This window comes from Hypanus sabinus, chromosome 9, assembly GCF_030144855.1.
Source record: "Hypanus sabinus isolate sHypSab1 chromosome 9, sHypSab1.hap1, whole genome shotgun sequence".
NCBI classification, from domain to species: domain Eukaryota; kingdom Metazoa; phylum Chordata; class Chondrichthyes; order Myliobatiformes; family Dasyatidae; genus Hypanus; species Hypanus sabinus.
Genome location: NC_082714.1, coordinates 163644073 through 163665034, shown reverse-complemented (window position 1 = coordinate 163665034; position 20962 = coordinate 163644073). Strand labels below are relative to the sequence as shown.

Genomic DNA, 20962 nt, shown 5'->3' with positions numbered 1-20962 from the left:
GTCATTTTTCTATTCTCTTTTTGTTTTGCCAGCTTATTATTGACTTTTTATTCTTTTCTTTCTTCCCTCTTCATTCCTTCTCTCCACTCCTTTCATCTTTCCTTCAAACCTTTGTCCTTTCATCTTCCTCTCCTTCCACCTCTTTCCTTCTCTCCTTCCTTCTTCCTTCTCTCATTCTACATCTTTCTTTCTCTCCTTCCTCTTCTTCCTTCTGTCCTTCCACCTCAATGCTCACTTTCTATGTCCTTCTTTCTTTCCTCTCCTTCTCTTCTTCCCTCTCTATTTCCACCTCCTTCATCTCTCCCTCCACTTCCTTCATTTCTCCTTCCTTTTCTTCTTCCTTCTTTCTCTTTCCTTTTTACCTTTATCTTTTCATCTCCCTCTCCTTCCACTTATTTCTCCTCTCCTACCTTCTCTTCTTCCTTCTCTCCTCTACATCCTTGCTTCTCTTCATCCTTTTCTTCTACTATGCCCTTTGTCCTCTCCTTCCTTTTCTCCTATTGTCCTCCTTTTTCTCCTGTCCCATTTTCCTCCTTCTCTTTATCAAGCAGCAGCCGAGAAGAAAGATGAGAAGATCTACAGAGACTGTGCAGAGGCCTCAGCATCTGGTGCCAGTGTGAGCGGCATTTATACCATACGTATAGAGAATACAACAGAGCACTGGAAGGTAATGTATCAGAGAATTCCACAGATTCACTACTCTCGGGGAAAAGCAGTTCTTCCTCACCTCTGTTCTAAATCTATTCCCCAAATCCTGAGGCTGTGTCCCCTCGTTCTACTCTCAACTACCAGTGGAAACAACTCTCCTGCCTCTATATTATCTATGCCTTTCATAACTTTACATGTTTCTATAAAATCCCTCTCGTTCACAGGGCAGCCTAGTAGTGTAGTGGTGAGAGTAACATTTTTCAACGCCAGGAATCAAAAGGTCCAGGTTCAATTCCTGCCGTTGTCTGTAAAATGATCGTACGTTCTCCCTGTGACCATGTAGGTCTCCTCTGGGTGCTCTGGTTTCCTCCCACATTCCAGTGATGTATGGGTTAGGGTTAGTGAGTTGTGGGCATGCTGTGTTGGCACTGGGGGCGCCTTGATATTTGTGGACTGTCCCTAGCACATCCTTGGGACTGTGCTGGTCATCGATGTAAACGATGCATTTCACAGTTTCAACATACATGTGACAAATAAAGCTAATCTTTAAATATATATATATATTCTTCTGAATTCCAATGAATACAGTCCCAGATGACTTATCTTTCCTCAGAGACTCATTTCCTCATCTCTGAAATCAACCAGCTAAACCTCTTCCTCACCTCCTCCAAAGTCACTGTATCTTTTCTTAAGAGGCCAGAACTGTATGTACACAGTACTCCAGCTCCTGCTCTTAAATTCAATCCCTCGAGCAACGAAGGCCAACATTCCATTTGCCTTCTTGACAGCCTGCTGCACCTGTGAACCAACCTTCTGTGATTCATGCACAAGCACTCCCAAGTCCCTCTGCACAGCACAATGCTGCAATTTTCACCATTTAAATAATAATCTGAAATTTTATTTTCCCTTCCCAAGTGGGTGACACTTTATTTACCAACATTGTACTCCATTTACCAGAATCTTGCCCACTCACTTAACCTATCTATATCTCTCTGCAGACCCTCCACATCTTATTCACAATATGCTGGGTCAGTAGCATCCCAGATTCCAAATGCAGCCTCACCAACCCTTCGGTCCTTTATCAATTCATCCTATCACCTCCCAGTATCAGTCACTATTTCCATTCCCCCCTCGTCCATCTGCCTATGATCCCTCCTCACCTGGATCCACCCATCACCTGCCAGCTCTTACTCATCCACTTTTTTATACCAGCTAATTCACTTCGATCTTTCAGTCCAGCAGAAGGTTCTCGACCCAAAACGTTGACTGTCCACTTCTCTCTTTTAGATGCTGCCTGGACCAATGGGTTCCTCTGCTACCTTGTGCAATTCCCACTAATGTTCTACCCTCTCTCTGCAATCCTCTGCTACCTTGTGCAATTCCCACTAATGTTCTACCCTCTCTCTGCGATCCTCTGCAGGTTTACTGTGACATGGAGACGAGTGGAGGGGGGTGGACAGTGATACAGAGGAGATTTAATGGCAGCCTTAACTTCCAGAGAAACTGGAAGGAATACAAACTGGTGAGTAAAAAGGACATAATACTTCAATTTCTACAGCCCTTTTAGGACATCCTAAAGCATGTCATGACAGGTGTAAGTAATGAACATTAAAACATTAGAAACAAAAACAGCTGTCAGCCATCGGGCCCGCAGAGCCTGCTCCGCCATTCAACAAGACCATGGCTGATCTGGCCCTGGACTCAGCTTCACCCACCTGCCTTTTTACCCAAAACCCTTAATTCCCCTGCTTTGCAAAAATAATGGGAGCCTTAAATATATTTAATGTGGGAGCCTCCGCTAGTTCCCTGGGCAGAGAATTCCACAGATACACTACTTTCTAAGAAAAGCATCTTCTCACCTCCATCCTAAATCTACTCTCCCAGATCCTGAGGCTCTATCTCCTCATCCCAGTCTTACCTGCCGGTAGAAACAACTTTCCTGCTTCTATCTTATCTATATCTTTTAAAATTACATTCATCAGATACATTCAAGATTCTCTTAGAGAGGCACAAGAATGAAAGAAAACTGGAGGGGTATGAGTGGGAGGGAAACTTTCGATTGATCTTAGAGTAGATTAAAAGGTTGGCACAACATTGTAGGCCAAAGAGCCTATACTGTGCTGTGCCACGCATTCCCAACCTCTTTTATGCCATGGAGTCTTACCATTAACCGAGAGGTCAGTGGATGCCAGGTTAAGAAATCTGTTCCATGTTCTATGTTCTAGTGAAAATATCTCAACATTTACCTTGGGATTTTATGTTTGATTATGATTCTGAATAAAGTCATCCTAGACTGCAAGGAATACAGACCCAAAGTGCCTGGCCTCTCAGAATCATGATCAGATTTAATATAACTGACATACATTATGAAATTTGTTGCTTTGTGGCAGCAGTACAATGAAAGACTAAAAACATTACTCTAAGTTACAATAAGAATAAAATAGCAAGAGGATTGGTGAAGTAGTGTTCTTGGGTTCATGAACCGTTCAGAAATCTGATGGTGGAAGGGAAGCAGCTGTTTTTGAAACATTGGGTGTGGGTCTTCATGCTCTTGTGTCTCCTTTCTGATGGTAGTCATGAGAAGAGAGCAGGCCCCAGATGGAGAGGGTCCTTAATCATGGACACCATCTTTCTGAGGCACCCTAAATAACACAACCCTCTCATCCCAGGAGTTAAGCCAGCGAATCTCCTCTGGAAGTTAGTGCATCCTTTCTTACAGGTAAGCTGATCAAACCTATTCCCAATATTCCACGTGTGACCTCATCCACACGCAGAACAACTGGAATACAACCACCCTGTTCTGAAGCTTCAGCCACTGTGCAATAGTTCAAGTATATTGTTGCAGATGTGGGCATACATACCCAGGGTGTAAAGACCATGAAATTAGCTGCCTGCAGCAGCAGCACAGAACGTTATCAACATGACAAATAAAAGTTAACAGCAAATTCAATTACCATTACGCTGAGATACCTCCTTGGCTTGCTGGGAAACATCATCAGTGATGGGACCTGGGCTCATCGGGTGATTTGGGTCTTTCAACATCAGACACTCCACCACAGGTGATCCAGCCAGGACTGTCAGGTCTCAGCTTGTGTCCCAACAGCGTTAGTCTATGGGTCAGACCTCCTATTCCATAGTCATCTGGAGGCACATTCAACAGCCTCGTGTTGCTTTGACCACAGCGTCTACACTGTACTTTTGTGTCTGTGATGGTCTTGGTGGCTCATCTCTTTGCAGCCCCCATAATGCCAAGGAGAGAGTAGGTTGTGCAGAGTGAGCAGCCCGCAAAACTTCTACAATCCCCCCCAAAGGATTACAACATGCCCTCTGCCCCTGTCTCTGGCACTGATCTACCAGCTTGTACTCGAATACCTACTCAATTGCTCTTTCCAAGGCACTGTCAGTTCTACCATGACCACCTACTTCAAGGTTTCAGACAGAATGACCACGTCTGGCTTCATTGATAATGATGCAATGAAGTCAGGGAACCAGTCAGTCACTATGGTAAGCAAGCTTGCTAGTGGTCTGGGCAGAGGTTGTGGTTGGTCTTCAGTTTTGTCAAAGGTTATGGGCTTTCTAGGTTGGTGGAGATGCCTACAGTTGTTAATGGCTGAGGAAATTAACCATACATTAGGCTAAAATGCTTACAAACAAACTGGATGAACTCAGTAGGTCGGGTAGCATCCGTTGAAATGAGCAGTCAACGTTTCGGGCTGAGACCCTTCAAGATGCTGCCTGCCTTGTTACCTAGCTGGAGGACCTGCCTGCTGATTGGTTATTCATGCACTTGATCCACTGAACATTTGTTTGTGCTCTCTCAATGTCTCTCTCTCCCTCTCTGTCTGCCTCTCTCTCCTCTCTCCTTCTCTGTCTCTCTATCTGTCACTCTCTCTCTCTCCCTCTCTGTCTGCCTCTCTGTCTCTCTATCTGTCACTCTCTCTCTCTCTCCCTCTCTGTCTGCCTCTCTCTCCTCTCTCCTTCTCTGTCTCTCTATCTGTCACTCTCTCTCTCTCCCTCTCTGTCTGCCTCTCTCTCCTCTCTCCTTCTCTGTCTCTCTATCTGTCTGTCTGTCTCTTTCCCATTTAGATAATAATTCATCTTTTGATTTTCCGTACCGAAGCGCATGACCTAACATTTGCCCCATATTAAAAAACATTTGACATGTTTTTCACCCGCTCTATATCCCGTTGCAGAGTTGATTACCCTCATCATAACATGTCAATCCACCTATTTCTGTACCATTGGAAAATTTGGAAACCTTACATCAAACGATCTACTGGAGGAACTCAGTGTGTCAAACAGCACGCTAAGCTCCCCCAGCAGATTGATTGTTGCTTCACGTTTCAGCATGCATCTCCTTGGAAACCACAGTTTTCTCTCTCTGCCAAGTTATTGATGTAAATAGTAAACTATTGAGTGCCAAGAACTGGTCCCTGAGGTACTCAAGTAGCAACATCCCTCCAGCCTTAAAAGGATCCATTTATTTCAACTCTCTATTTTCTACACGACGGCTGTTTTCAATCATCCCAACACACTTCCTCCAATATCGCTGGCTATTTATTTATTTATTTTGTTTATTTATTAATTAAGACACAGCACAGAACAGGCCTTTCCACCCCTTTGAGATGAGCCGCCCAGCAACCCCCAATTTAAACCTAGCCTAATCAGGCACAATTTACAATGACCAATTAACCTACTGGTATGTCTTTGGACTGTCAAAGGAAATCAGAGCACCTGGACAAAACCCATGCATTCCATGGAGAGGATATAGAAACTCCTTACAGGTGACATCAGAATTGAACTCCAATCTCCAATGTCCAAAGCAGTAATAGCACCGTACTAACATAGAAAACCTACAGCACAATACACTCTACACTATTATGGCACTGACCTCTTACGTTGCACCTTGTCAAATGACTTTGAAAATATATGTAACCCCCTGGGTCGCCTCAGGCTCGCTCAGCTCGTTCTCGTCTAGGGGGAGCAGCCTTCGGCCCCGCCAAACTGGGTAATCAACTGGTGTGGATGCTGTGTGATGTCCCCGCCTCGCCCAAAAACAGACAGTACACCATATGCGATTAAATGAGTACAATTTATAAAGGTTACTATAACTAAGTGATTAATAACGATACAGTATGTATGAAGAGAAAATTAAAGAAAAGGCGCCAAACTTATCAAAGTCCAAACCACTTCGTGCACAGCCGTTGGAGCTCAATTACTGAAGTCTTCTGGCCACCATTCGATCCCCTCCGAACTCCTCGACTCTCCAAACAGCTCAGGACCCTCCGAGTGGTCAACCAAGCACATCTAGCTTCATCCCCCCCCCCCCGGAGAATCTCCCGGCCTCGGACCCCCCTTTGGGGTCCGATCCTCGCCCAGCTTAGAGCATTGCGTCCTCTCTCTCGACCCCCTCGCGCCGATCTGCCCAAAAGCCCGTCAACAAAAGCTTACAGACTCAGAAGAAAGAACATTAATCCCCATTTGGTTTACAAAGGAATACCATTCTCGTTATCAGTAAATTAGCATTCCTGCTAGTTAACAAAAGGAAACCCTTTCCCAACAGTAACAAAGAAAAAAAAGAAACCCCCTTTACACATAAATATATTACATCGGTGGAAAGGATGTTTCCTGCGGTGGGGGGAGCCTAAGACCAGAAGACACAGGCTCAGAGTAGAGGAGGGTCCTCTTAGAAGGGAGATGAGGAGGAATTTCTTTAGCCAGAGATCGGTGGATCTGTGGGATTCATTGCCGCAGGCTGAGTCATTGGGTATATGTAGGCAGAGGTTGATAGATTCTTGATTGGACAGGGCATGAAGGGATACAGGAAGAAGGCAGGAGAATGAGGCTAAGAGGGAAACTGGATCAGACATGATGAAATGACAGAGCAGACTCGATGGGCCAAATGGTCTAATTCTGCTCCCCTCTGTCAATCCTCCCAGTTACTTTCTGAGAATTCAGGCAAATTAATGAAAAATGATTTCATAAAAAGGTGTTGACTAGGTTTTATTATATTCAGCTTTTATATCGGACTCTAGGATCTTGTCAACAATAGATATTAAACTGATTGGCCTACGGTCAGGACAGCATGGTAGTGTGGTGGTTAGCATAATGATTTTACAGTACCGCTGACAAAGGTTCAAACCCACACTGTCTGTACATTCTGCTCGTACATTCTCCCCGTGACCATGTGGGTTTCCTCTAAAGACATGTAGGTTAATGGGTCGTATGGATGTAATTGGGTGGCTTGGGCTTATGGAGCTGGGAGGGCCTGTTTCCCCACTGTGCCTCGAAATAATTCCTGCCTCCTGACTTCCTCCCTTGATGAACTTTGGAGTCACATTGGCTGTTTTCAATCTCTGGGACCCTCCTGGAATTTAGCAAACTCTGAAAAACTTTAATCAGTGGGTCTATATATGTAGAACATAGAATATAGAAAAACACAGCCCAGGAACAGAACCTTTGGCCTACAATATTTTGTTGAACTAATCGAAGTAGACACTTAAAAGCTTACCAAACAACACTCTTCTTCCCACACACTTCCGTCTTCCCTCTCTATCTAAGAGCCTCTTAAACAGCTCTGTTGTATTGGATTCCTCCTCCACCCTTGGCAGAGCATTCCAGGAGAACGTCTGCAACCCAATCCTTTGGGTGTAGACCATCGGATCTTACCTATTTGTGCATCTTTGGCCCCCTGTCAGCCTCCAAACCCTTATCTCTTGTGATTGCAATATTGACAAGTTCCTCCCTGATATCTGAACATGGGCCTTCTATCATCTTAAGTCATCCATGAGGAAGACTGATGCAAAAAAATGATTTGACGTATCGCCCAGTTTTTTGTTTCATATCCCGCTACTGTCAGTAAGAAGTTCTCCCTGTGAATGCATGGATTTCCTCCAGGTGCTCCAGTTTCCTCCCATAGACCAGAGAAGCACTGGTTGGTAGGTTAATTGGTCATTGTAAATTGTCCCATGTTTAGGCTAGAGATAAATTGGGAGTTGCTAGGCAACACAGCTCGAAAGGCCGGAAGGGCCCGTTCCACGCTCTATCTCAATAAATAATTTTAAAAAACATAACAGCACAGTTCAGGCCCTTCAGCCTACAATGTTGTGCTGACCTCTTAACTTACTCTAAGATCAATCTAATGCTTCCCTCTCACATAGCCCTTCCTTTCCCATGGGCCTATCTAAGAGTCTCTTAAATGTTCCTAATGCATCTGTCTCTACCACCACCCCTAATATTAGTTCATCAATCTCATTCACCAGAGGTCCCACATCTACCTTAGCCACTTTCTTCCCATTTATATATCCACAGAAACTCGAGGGAAAGAAATCTCTCACAGAATCTTGGTTGGAATTATTGATGATCGCTTTATATTTCTGGATTTTCAACATGACTGAATACAATTGGGAGGAGATTTAACTCAGACTTGCCTTGCCTTTGCAAGCTTCCCCTCATTGTCACCTTAGAAGGATTCAGTTCCAACAGCCCTTGGGCTGAGATCATCTCCGTTTGACCCCTCCTCTGGTCAGGGTTGACCATGGATGTTGCATCCGAGCTGTCTAGACATGCAAGCCAGGGCAGTATCATACAGGGAGCAAGGTGTAGCCCATGTTTTAAACTTCCCCTCTCCATGTGGCTGATGAATCCAGAGGATCGGCAGAGGTAGATACAGTTTAGCACCAGTGGTGTCTCAGGAGTTGCCAGTCAGTGATGAACTCAACAAAGGACTGCCTTAGGGACTCCAGCTCTGGATAACCTCCCCTGGCAGCAGTGATATGGAGGTGAGGATTTGTCCTTGTGTTTCTCAGAGTTTGAAGTCTGAGGCCAATGCTGGGGACAATGGGGAGGTTTGATTGGACGTGCTTTTAAACAGCATCCCTCCATGACTGGGCCAGCTCGCTGCCCCTGTTCTGGGATAAACAGCGTGTGACTGGATGTGCTTGTGTGGGAATGATCTCCAATTACACTGACAGATTTCAGCCCAGGAGAGTCAGAGCAAGTTTAAAAATAACAGCAACCTCTGGGTTTTATTGAATGCAGTGTGGGCTCTCAGGAATGTAGCAATGAGGGTCACTGTCTGGGTCAATTAGGGACGTGTGAGGCAGAGATCTTGAGGAGGCTTGGTCTTGGAGGGGAGCATTATTGAGAAGGTGTGCAAATATGAGTGGGCAAAAGCCAGGTCATTTGGGTGGGTGAGGGCTGTTGTTTGGTCCAGGTAGGAGGAGGGGATACTGTAAACTGGGGTGCAGATGTGTTGGATGCAAGGAGAAGTAGAAAGTTTTGGGAGAGAGGTAATGAGAAATTAACTTTAAAAGTTCAAAGTTCAAAAGTAAATTTATTATCAAAGTACATATATGTCACTATATGCACACCTAAGATTCATTTTCTTGTGAGCATACTCAGTAAATCCCAGAACTACAATAGAAACAGTGGAAGACCCCACCAACAGGGCAACAACCAAACTGTGCAAGTACAAAAGTAATAAAAATGTGTGTAAAAAGATGTGTACGGTGTAGAAAACAGGAAAGGAAGGAAGGAACAGGAACAACAAAAAGGAAGGGCACATAGATGATTGATGCACTATCAATTACTCCAAAAGACTGGAAGTAGAGTAAATGCCGAAAGGCTTTTATTAGCAGTAAAATGGATCCACGTCCATGCTGTATGTCCGTCCTGGACTGTGGGAGGAGCAGTGACACAATCACCTTTATCCAGGGGTCTGTGGGAGGAGCCACAGGAGCAGTCAGCAGAGAGGCATGTCCAGACATGTCCAGACAGATAACCCAGGTACATGGTTTACCACAATGATGGAAAAAAGGAGGCAATGAGGGAGGGAAGGGTAAGATTGATTTAGAGCAGGTTGATAGGTTGCTGCAACATTGTGGCCTACAGTGCCTGCACTCTGCTGTAGCGTTCTTCGTTCTGTGAGTTTTTCATATCTCAATTCAACAATGGGATCGGTTTCCATAAAAAGCCTCAGAACGATGAGGCTCTGAGTGGTTGCCATTTAAGGGGCAAATGATTTTACCAAGCATCTTCCCAGAAACCAGTAAGCTCTTTGTTCCAGATCAGTGATCGGAACCGTATGAACAGTGCGCAAGACCAGCTTCTCACAATATTTCGGTACCCGTGACAATAATAAAAGAATGCCTGTATAAGCTGCTAAAAGTTTCATTAAGCTCAGTGTGACTGGATATGCTGTGGAAAATCTTCTTGGAATTTCAGTGAAGTTTCAGTTCATTCATCCTACATCCTCTGGGGCTGGATTGGGATTTCCATTTATACCCTCGAAGGCCTTTGACTCTGTCAGCCCTGGACCCTCCATAGGGTGTAATGAACTCAGAACAGAACAGCACAAGAACAGGCCCTTCAGCCCACAATGTTGTGCTGAACCAATTAAATTAGTAATCGAATGGCTAACTAAAGTAATCCTTTCTGACCAGCTTATACTACTCTCCAAATGTTGGTAATGTGCTAAAGATTTCTTCTCAGTCTGGCAGCTGCCTCCGTTTTCAATAATGAGCTGGGAATGGGTACAATCATCTTCCAACTGGGCTTGGGTAAGCTTGATTCCTATCAAATATTCTTACCCGACTTTGACAGAGGCGACTTGGCCCATCGTCCCAATGCCAGCTGCAAATGCCATTCAAGGGAGATAGGAGAATGAGGTGACATGACACATGGAAACCAGTGGGAGAGCTCCTGAACATATGTGGTGGAGTTCCTCTTATTGTAGATCAGAACAGAACCATTTTCACTGTGTGGTTAAGAAGGCATATGGTGCATTCGCCTTCAACAACCGTGGGATTGAGTTTAAGAGCCGAGATTTATAGGACCCCACTCAGTGCTGGTCACCGCACTACAGGAAGGATGTGGAAACTATAAAAAAGAAGATTTACAAGGATGTTGCCTGAATTGGGGAGCTTACCTTATGAGAATAGGTTGAGTGAACTCGGCCTTTTCTCCTTGGAGTGATGGAGGATGAGAGGTGACCTGATAGAGGAGCATCAGATGATGAGAGGCATTGATCCTGTGGATAGTCAGAGGCTTTTTTCCCAGGGCTGAAATGGCTAGCACGAGAGGGCACAGTTTTAAGGTGCTTGGAAGTAGGTACAGAGGAGATGTCAGGGGTAAGTTTTTTACGCAGAGAGTAGTGAGTGCATGGAATGGTGCAGCGATGGTGATGGAAGCAGATATGATAGGGTCTTTTAAGAGACTTCTGGATAGGTACATGGAGCTCAGAAAAATAGAGGGCTATGGGTAACCCGAGATAATTTCTAAAGTAAGTACATGTTCGGCACAGCATTGTGGGCCGAAGGGCCTGTATTGTGCTGTAGGTTTTCTGTGTTTCTAAGTCAACATAGATGGACCTCATGCCAGCTGCAACTCCATAGAGGGCAACCATCAGTCTCATCCCTTGTATCCTCTCCTCTCTCATCCAACCATCAACTCCCCTGCCACCCACCTACACTACTGGTAAGTTGCAGAGGTCAGTTAATCTTCTGACTTGTGATATTTATTCTCAGATTTTCTGCAGCTGTGGGATTTTACTTTGTGGCTTTTGAGACATTTGGGGTTCTGGCTCTGGTTTTACCCACAAGGGGCACCAGAGTAGCACAACGCATTTACAGCTCTGGGTGTCATCTCCAAGGAATTTGTATGTCCTCTCCAATGATGCGCGGGTTTCCTCCTGGTGCTCCAGTTTCCTCCACATTCCAATGGGTTGGTAGATTCATTGTAAATATCCTGTGATTAGGCGAGGTTTAAGTTGGGGGTTACTGGGCGGGGCAGCTAGAAGAATCGGAAGGGCCTATTCTGCATTGTATCTCAATAAACCAATTGAGGCAAAGGAATTGGAGGAAGTGTGTTGGGATGATTGAAAACAGCCGTCGTGTAGAAAATAGAGAGTTGAAATAAATGGATCCTTTTAAGGCTGGAGGGATGTTGCTACTTGAGTACCTCAGGGATCAGTTCTTGGCACTCAATAGTTTACTATTTACATCAATAACTTGGCAGAGAGAGCAAACTGTGGTTTCTGAGGAGATGCATGCTGAAACGTGAAGCAACAAGCAATTTGCTGGGAGAGCTCAGCGGGTCGGCAGTGTGCTGTTTGACACACTGAGTTCCTCCAGCAGAGCATTTGATGTAAGGTTTCCTAGCTTGCCAGTGGATGGGCATGGTTTACTGTGTCTCTAAATAAATAAATAAGGCCTTCCGCCAAACAGGGCCACAACCGGGTCAACCCTCGGGATTCCTCAGTGAATGTGAAGAAACTCTGCCTGGCTATTCACTTGTAGCAGCCACTTATCTGCGTTCAGCCACCATCCTGCTTGATCTTCTCTCTCGTCCCTTCTCCCCAGCGCCAGAGGGAAGGAGGAGCAGAAAGAGGGATCTTCTCTCCCTGGCTCAGAAACAGCCTGGGCCTTTCCAGGGGGCCAATATTGATAAAGTTCCAAAACAATCTAAAGATTGGAGCAACTGGGCTTGTATACACCGGAATTCAAAAGGATGAGAGGGGATCTGATTGAAACATATAAGATTATTAAGGGATTGGACACGCTGGAGGCAGGAAGCATGTTCCCACTGATGGGTGAGTCCAGAATTAGAGGCCACAGTTTAAGAATAAGGGGTAGGCCATTTAGAACAGAGATGTGAAAAAAACTTTTTCACCCAGAGAGTTGTGGATCTGTGGAATGCTCTGCCCAGAAGGCAGTGGAGGCCAAGTCTTTGGATGCATTCAAGAGAGAGTTAGATGGAGCTCTTATAGATAGCGGGGTCACGGGATATGGGGAGAGGGCAGGAACAGGGTATTGACTGTGTATGATCAGCCATGATCACAGCGAATGGGGGTGCTGGCTAGAAGGGCCGAATGGCCTACTCCTGCACCTACTGTCTATTGTCTATAATCCAGCAGAAAGCCTTGTGCAAAGCAAAAGCAGCTCTCGGACAGATACACAGTTTATTAACACTGCGAGACCCCAGCAGTCAGCGTCAGAACTGACCAGACCTCCATCAACATGAGACAGTGTTAATCTCACCTGCCACTCCACTACCTCCTTGTTCAAAGCTCAAAGTAAAAAGTTATCAAAGTACTGTACATATATGTCACCACATACTACCTCAAGATTCACTTTCTTGCAGGCATTCACAGGAAATAAAGAAAAACAGTAGAATTTATGAAAAACCACACACAAAGAGTGAGAAACAACTAACTGACAAATAAATGACACTGAGAAGACGAGTTATCGAGTCCTTGACAGTGAATCTGTAGGTTGTGGAATCAGTTCAGTGTTGTACATCAGTTCCGTTGTATTTCTTCACCAGTATTGCACCCTAGTGGCCCCTCACTCAGCCTCACTGTTCCGTTTCACTCCTAGGGTTTCGGGGACATCTCTGCTGAGCACTGGCTGGGGAACGAAGCCATCTACCTGCTGACTAATCAGCGGCCACATTCCTTACGGATTGAGCTGAGAGATTGGGATGAAAACCAAGCCTACGCCTTGTACGAGAAGTTCCACTTGAGCAGTGAGAGGCAGAAATACAGGTACTGCAGAGTCTGCCAGCCCCAAACAATAACCCCATCTCCCTCTCCCCTTCTCCTTCCTCTCTCACCCCTTTTCTCTTCCTATTCTCTCTCTCCTCCGTTCTTGTTTTTTCCCACCCTCTCTCTCGCTTTATCTCTCTCTATCCCTCTCTCTCTCTCTCTCTCTCTCTCTCTCTCACTCACTCTCTGTGGTGAACTACGTGTGTCTGTCTGGACACGCCCCCTGCTGACTGCTCCTGTGGCTCCTCCCACAGACCCCTGTATAAAGGAGATCGAGGTCTGAGCCCAACCTCTCTGTCTCCAGGATGTCGTATGGTGGTCAACCACTGCTTGTTCCTTCTTCCAGTCAATAAAAGCCGATATCTCGCCTTTACGTCTCAGAGAGAGTTATTGATGGTGCATCACTCTCACTCTCACTCTCTTACTCTCACTCTCTCTCTGACTCCCCTTTCTCTCTCTTTCCCCTAAAAGATGTTGCCTGACCTACTGGGCCTTTGTAGGCTTTCTGTTTTTATTGAAGGTGCTGTGGTGGGTTTGGTTGGAAGCAGACAGTGAGGGCCCAGTAAAAGTTACCACAGTGAAATGGACGGTTCAGGCTGTGAGATATCACAATGCACTTGGCTGCACACTCCCCATGTCAGCCATTGCCAGGCATTCTCCAAATGTGGCCGGTGTAACTTAGGAGCAGTGAATGATGGAACCAGTCAATTTATTGTCTTTGTTACAATCCTTTAGGAGGCCCATTCAAAGAGGAAGTCTAGTAAAACATCTCTCCACAGAATGACCTTGATGTAACTTCTAGGTAGATGGGGACAAATGAAGCCAGATAAATTGTAGCAAATTAACACAAAGCTTAAACACTAGAGATTCTGCAGATGATGGAAATCATGGGAGCCTCCAACCTGATGGCATGGACATCAATTTCTCTAACTTCCAGTGGTTTCTCCCCTTGCCTCTTTCTCCCTCTTTCCATTCCTCATTCTGGTTCCCCTCTCATCCCTTCCCTTCTATTTTCCTTGCCTGCCCATCACCTCCCTCTGGAGCCCCTCCTCCTTCCTTTTCTTCTATGGTCCCCTCTCTACTCCTATCAGATTTCTTCTTCTTCTTCAGCTTTACCTTTTCCACCTATCACCTCCCAGCTTCTTACTTCATCCACATCCTGCACCCACCCACCATCCCCTCACCTGGCTTCACATATCAACTGCCAGCTTGTATTCCTTCCCCTCTTCCTACCTTTCTATTCTGGCTTCTAGTCCTTTCCTTTCCAGTCCTGATGAAGAGTCCCCACCTGAAACATTGACTGTTTATTCCCCTCCATAGATGCTGCCTGACCTGCTGAGTTCCTTCAGCTCCTTCACGTCACTAACAGAGCAATGGTATGATGGGTGAGGGAGGACTGAGAAGGTGATGCTGATTGAGGTGGGAGTGGGCTAGCAAAAACCAGAGGGGCCAAATGAACTCTATCCTGGCAGTGTAATGAAGGTGAAGCCCGTTCTTGTTCAAGCATGGTCACAAAGAGAGTGACACAAAGACTGACAAATACAGAGAGGGGCACAGATAGTGAGACACAGGAAAGGAGTGAAACAGGGATCGAGACACAGGCAGAAAGAGGAAGATGGATTGAGACAAAAGCAGAGAGATGAATAGGAAGTAGGACAGACAGAAAAAGCAACAGAGTGAGACAGGCCGAGAGAGGAACACAGAGAGAGAGACAGGGAGAGAGAGACAGGGAGTGAGACACAGGGAGAGAGAGGAACAGGGAGTGAGATACAGGGAGAGAGAGGGACAGGGAGTGAGATACAGGGAGAGAGAGGAACAGGGAGTGAGATATAGACAGAGAGAGGGACAGGGAGTGAGACACAGGGAGAGAGAGGAACAGGGAGTGAGACACAGGGAGAGAGAGGAACAGGGAGTGAGATACAGGGAGAGGAACAGGGAGTGAGACACAGGCAGAGAGAGGAACAGGGAGTGAGATACAGGGAGAGGAACAGGGAGTGAGATACAGGCAGAAAGAGGAACAGGGAGTGAGATACAGGGAGAGGAACAGGGAGTGAGACACAGGGAGAGACAGACAGGGAGTGAGATACAGGGAGAGAGAGGAACAGGGAGTGAGACACAGGGAGAGAGAGGAACATGGAGTGAGATACAGGCAGAGAGAGGGACAGGGAGTGAGATACAGGGAGAGAGAGGAACAGGGGGTGAGATACAGGGAGAGGAACAGGGAGTGAGACACAGGCAGAGAGAGGAACAGGGAATGAGATACAGGGAGAGGAACAGGGAGTGAGATACATGCAGAGAGAGGAACAGGGAGTGAGACAGGGAGAGAGAGAGACAGGGAGTGAGATACAGGGAGAGAGAGGAACAGGGAGTGAGATACAGGGAGAGAGAGAGAGAGAGGAACAGGGAGTGAGATACAGGCAGAGAGAGGAACCAGGATTGAGACACAAACAGAGATGGCAACAGGGAGTGAGATACAGGCAGAGGGAGTAACAGGGATTGACCCACACTCAAAGCGTGGAACAATGAGTTACACAGAGGCAGAGATTGGAACAGGGAGTGAGATACAGACAGAGGGAGGAACTGGGAGAGAGACAGGCAGAAAGAGGAAATAGGATGCTGACACAGGCAGACAGAGAAATACAGAGTGAGACACGGGCAGAGAGTGGAAGAGGGAGTGAGACGCAAGCAGGAAGAGGAACACTGAGTGAGACACAGGAAGGAGCGGAACTGAGAGTAGAACAGGGCAGAGAAGGAACAAGGTTCAGAGACAGGCAAAGAGAGGTACAGGGAGAGAGACACAGACAGAGAGAAGAGGTGAGACAATAGCAAAGAGGATAAAGGAGGGAGACACAGGCAGAAAGAGGTTCACTGAGTGAGACACTGGCAGGAGAACCGGGAGTATGTGACAGGCAGAAAGGAACAGGGGTGAATCAGGCAAAGAGAGGAACAGGGAGTGAGATACAGGCAGAGAGAAGAGGTGAGACAATAGCAAAGAGGATAAAGGAGGGAGACACAGGCAGAAAGAGGTTCACTGAGTGAGACACTGGCAGGAGAACCGGGAGTATGTGACAGGCAGAAAGGAACAGGGGTGAATCAGGCAAAGAGAGGAACAGGGAGTGAGATACAGGCAGAGAGAAGAACAGGGTGTGCGACAACAAGAGATAAGAACAACAAGTGAGACATACAAAGAGAGGAACAGGGAGAGAGATGCAGGCAGAGAGAGGAACAAGATGTACGACAAGCAGAGATAGGTACAACAAGTGAGACACAGGCAGAGAGAACATGTAGGGATGCACAGGCAGAATTTAATCCTCCAACTTCCAGTAATTCCCTCCCTCTCCCTTCCCCATCCCAGTTTCACTCTGCCTCCTCCTCCAGCTGCCCATCACCTCGCTCATGATTCTGCCTTCTTCTACTACACAGTGCTTTCCCCTTACATTCCTTCTTCACCTTTCCTGCCTATCCCCTCCCTGCCTCCCCTCCCCTTGATCTTTCCTCTGATTGGTTTTTCACCTGGCACCTACCAGCCTTCTCCTTCCCACCCTCCCCCCACCTTCTTTTTAGGGCCCCTGCCCCCTCCCGGCCCGAAACGTCTCGGCCCGTCTCGGCCCGTCTCGGCCCGAAACATTGATGGATCCATGGATGCTGCCCGACCTGCTGAATTCATCCAGCTTGTTGTATGAGTTACAGGAATTGAGTCACAGGCAGAGAGAGGAACAGTGAGTGCCAGAAATACTGAGATGGACAGATAGAGATGGGCACAGAGAGTGAAACAGTGTCACAGAAATTGTCACAGGGAGTGAAACAATGAGATAGAGAGGGTCACAGAAAGTGAGAGAGTGACATGGAGAGGGTCACAGAGAGTGAGAGAGTGATACTGAGAGTGAGACAGGGTCACAGAGAATGAGACAGTGACACAGAGAGTGAGAGAGGATCACAGAGAGAGTCACAGAGAGAGTCACAGAGAGTGAGAGAGGGTCACAGAGAGTGAGAGAGTTACACAGAGAGTGAGACAGGGTCACAGAGAATGAGACAGTGACACAGAGAGTGAGAGAGGGTCACAGAGAGAGTCACAGAGAGTGAGAGAGGGTCACAGAGAGTGAGAGAGTGACATAGAGAGGGTCACAGAGAGTGAGAGAGTGATACTGAGAGTGAGAGAGGGTCACAGAAAGAGAGAGAGTGACGGAGAGGGTCACAGAGAGTGAGAGAGTGATACTGAGAGTGAGAGAGGGTCACAGAGAGTGAGAGAGGGTCATGGAGAGAGTCACAGAGAGTGAGAGAGGGTCATGGAGAGTGAGAGAGTGACACAGAGAGTGAGACAGGGTCACAGAGTGTGAGAGAGTGACATGGAGAGGGAAACAGTGAGATAATTACCAGAGGTGTAGCAACATTGAGTAAGGGAGAGAGAGTGGGAGACAGAGGGAGAGGCAGAGGGAATTAGAGAAGAGTTGAAAGAGATGGAACCAAAGGCAGTGATTGTGACTCGGAGAATCATTGCCACATGTAAAACACATACAGGCCAAGGGTAAATAAATCTGGGAGTTATTTTGGAGAACATTTCCTCGATGCTGGAGCCAAAGCAAACAGTAGCGTGGTTTTGAACTGCATGTGACATTCAGCTCTGTGGTACTGTCACTAAGGTAACCATACTGAATGTGATTGGCCCACTGGCCAGTCAAGCAAACTGTTTATCCAATAATATTCATCCAAACACTCCTCAAAATGAGGAGGAATTTCTTTAGTCAGAGGGTGTTGAATCTGTGGAGTTCATTGCCATAGACAGCTGTGAGGCCAAGTGATTAGTTATATTTAAAGCAGACATTGATAGGTTCTTGATTAGTCAGGGCGTCAAAGGTTATGGGGAATACGCAGGATAATGGGGTTAAGAGATTTAACAGCTATGAAGCAATTGCAAAGCAGACTCGATGGACCAAATGGCATAATTCTTCCCTGTTGTCTTTTTATTTATTTAGTCAATTATTGAGATACAACCCAGAATAGGCCCTCTGAGCCACACTGGCCAGCAGTTCTCCCGATTTAATCATAGCCTAATCACACAACAATTTAAAATGACCAATCAACAGTTTCTTCCCCCAAGCTATCAGACTCCTCAATATCCGAAGCCTGGACTGACACCTTGCCCTACTGTCCTGTTTATTATTTATTGTAATGTCTGCACTGTTTTTGTACACTTTATGCAGTCCAGTGTAGGTCTGTAGTCTAGTGTAGCTTTCTCTGTGTTGTTTTTTTAATTACGTAGCTCAGTCTAGTTTTTGTACTGTGTCATGTAGCACCATGGTCCTGAAAAACGTTGTCTCATTTTTACTAGCACTGTACCAGCAGTTACGGTCGAGACGACAATAAAAGTTGACTTGACTTGTCTTGACTTGAAACATACCAACCGGTTTGTCTTTGGACTGTGGGAGGAAACCGGAGCACACCAATGAAACCCACTCCATGACGAGGAGAGCATACAAACTCCTTACAGGCAGCGGCAGGAATTGTACCCAGATCACCCGTACTGTAAAACATCATGCTAACCACCATGCTATGGTGCTGTCCTACAGTATTATGGTCTTAAAACTCTCCTGACAATGGCCTTTGTTTCAAGCCTCCGCCATCCCCCGCCCCAGCACTTCTAGTCACCCTCCCTCATCTGCCTTAGGATCCCTGCTGTAAAATTCTCAGAGCTTTGTCAGAATCTCAAAGCCCAATCTCTCTACCTGTCTCAGTCACTGGCTCATGCCCTTCCTCTCTCTCACTCACACAACACAGTCACCTCTAATCCTGGTTTTATTTGAATTTGACAGCTTCTGTAATGGGATTTGAAATCTTGCCTGCAGGTCAGTAGCTCAGGATCCTTAACAACACAGGAATTCTACCATTAGATTTACGAGAATATTGCCGGGACTTGAGGGCCTGAGTTATAGGGGAAGGTTGGACAGGCTAGGACATTAATCTTTGGAATGTAGGTGATTAACTGTTGCTGGGATCTGAGGAACTGAGTTATAGGGAAAGGTTGAATAGGTTAGTACTTTATTCCTTGGAATGTAGTGATATGAGGAGATATTTGATTTCAAAATAATGAGGGGCAAAGATAGGGTAAATGCAAGCAAGCTCTTTCCACTGCAGTTGAATGGAACCACAACCAGAGGTCAGGAGCTAAGGGTGAAAGGTGAGAAGTTTAAGGGGAACATGAGGGGGATCTTCTTCACTCAGAGGGTGGTGAGAGTGTGGAATGAGCTGCCAATGGAAATGATAGAATGGAGGCTTAATTTCAGCATTTAAGAGCAGTTTGTATAGGTACATGGATGGGAGGGGTATGGGGTCTATGGTCTGGGTGTGGGTTGATGGGACCAGGGAGAAGTTTGGATAGGTACATGGATGGGAGGGTTTTAGAGGGGTATGGTTCATGTTAAGATCGATGGGACTAGGCAGAATAATAGTATAGCACAAACTGGACCAGCCAAAGTGCTCTATGACTCTATGACCTTGTAGAGTTGTATAAGGTCGCAGGGTGAATGCACTCAGTCTTTTCCCCAGGGAAAGGGAACCAACAACTAGAGGGCACAGATTAAAGGTGAGAGGTGAAAGGTTTAAAGAGGATTTGAGGGGCAAGCACTCAAAGATTGGTGGGTATATGCAACAAGCTGTCACAGGAAGTGGTTGACACAGGTACAATATCAGAAGTGTTGTGTATACAGGGCCCTTAGTATTATTCAGGATCCCACCCATCCATCCAGCATCCTCTTTGACTTTCTACCATCAGGCAGGAGACTGCAATGCATAAAGACAAGAATGGTCAGGATGAGAAACATCCCCCAGGCCATTAGGCTTCTGAACTCCCTGCTGCATCATACTCAAAGTGTTACTGGCTAACCTGTTCCATACCTTACAATGTTTAATGTTAACGCACTTCAGTTTGTAATTTATGTGTGATTCCTCTGTAGATGTTATCTTTACCTTCATACATTATCATGTGTTATGTGTACTACTGTACTTTATGCCCTGATTCAGAGAAACTTTTTCTCATTTCTATATACGTTATATGGTTCTATACGTTAATACATGTATGTAGTTAAATGACAATGAATTTGACTTGACTTGAGTATCAACATTTAAAAGTTGCTTGGACAGCTACTCAGCTGGAGAGGGATATGGGCCAAATGGGGCTGACACCTTGGTCAGAATGGGTGAGTTGTACTAGAGGCCCAGATCTGTATCGTATGCCAATCTGACACAGTGCTAGCCCGCCAGCTTGCTGCAAGTGACTACCCTCCCCAGCCGAGGGTCCTCTCCCTCAGCGAGCGCCTCGAGCATCTCACGGTTTGCCGTTTCTTCCCTCCAGATTGTACCTAAGGGGCTACAGTGGGACGGCGGGAGAGCAGAGCAGCCTGACCGCGCACGATGTCCGCTTCAGCACCAGCGACGCCGACAACGACAACTGCCGCTGCAAGTGTGCGCGGCTGCTGACCGGAGGTAGGTGGGGAGAGCTTGAACCCAATCCTCCACTGAGCACCCTCCCGCCAAGTCACTGTGCCAGTACACCTGCCCAACACCGTACACTTAACCGTATAGACATTAAAGATTGGATTTATTTGGTTCACATATATTGAAACATACTTACCAAGAGGCACTTTGTCTCGTATCTTTTCCATCTTCCTCCTGTCTTTGTTCATTTTCTCAGCTAAAATATAAAGTAAAATACTTCTTTTTTAAAGATTAGCCTTATTTGTCACATGTACATTGAAACATACAGTGAAATGTGCC

The 20962-nt window shown here is 46.1% G+C and overlaps 1 protein-coding gene across 2 annotated transcripts in view; it reads left to right on the top strand.

Moving 5' to 3' along the window:
- Window positions 1-20962, top strand: part of LOC132400003 (angiopoietin-4-like) — a 107197-nt gene that overhangs the window by 58861 nt on the left and 27374 nt on the right. For both annotated transcript variants that reach the window (XM_059981045.1, XM_059981044.1), the window contains exons 5-8: window positions 549-667; window positions 2069-2170; window positions 13026-13192; window positions 20541-20671. In XM_059981045.1, coding sequence (XP_059837028.1) covers window positions 549-667; window positions 2069-2170; window positions 13026-13192; window positions 20541-20671 — 519 coding nt within the window. The remainder of the gene's footprint in view (window positions 1-548; window positions 668-2068; window positions 2171-13025; window positions 13193-20540; window positions 20672-20962) is intronic.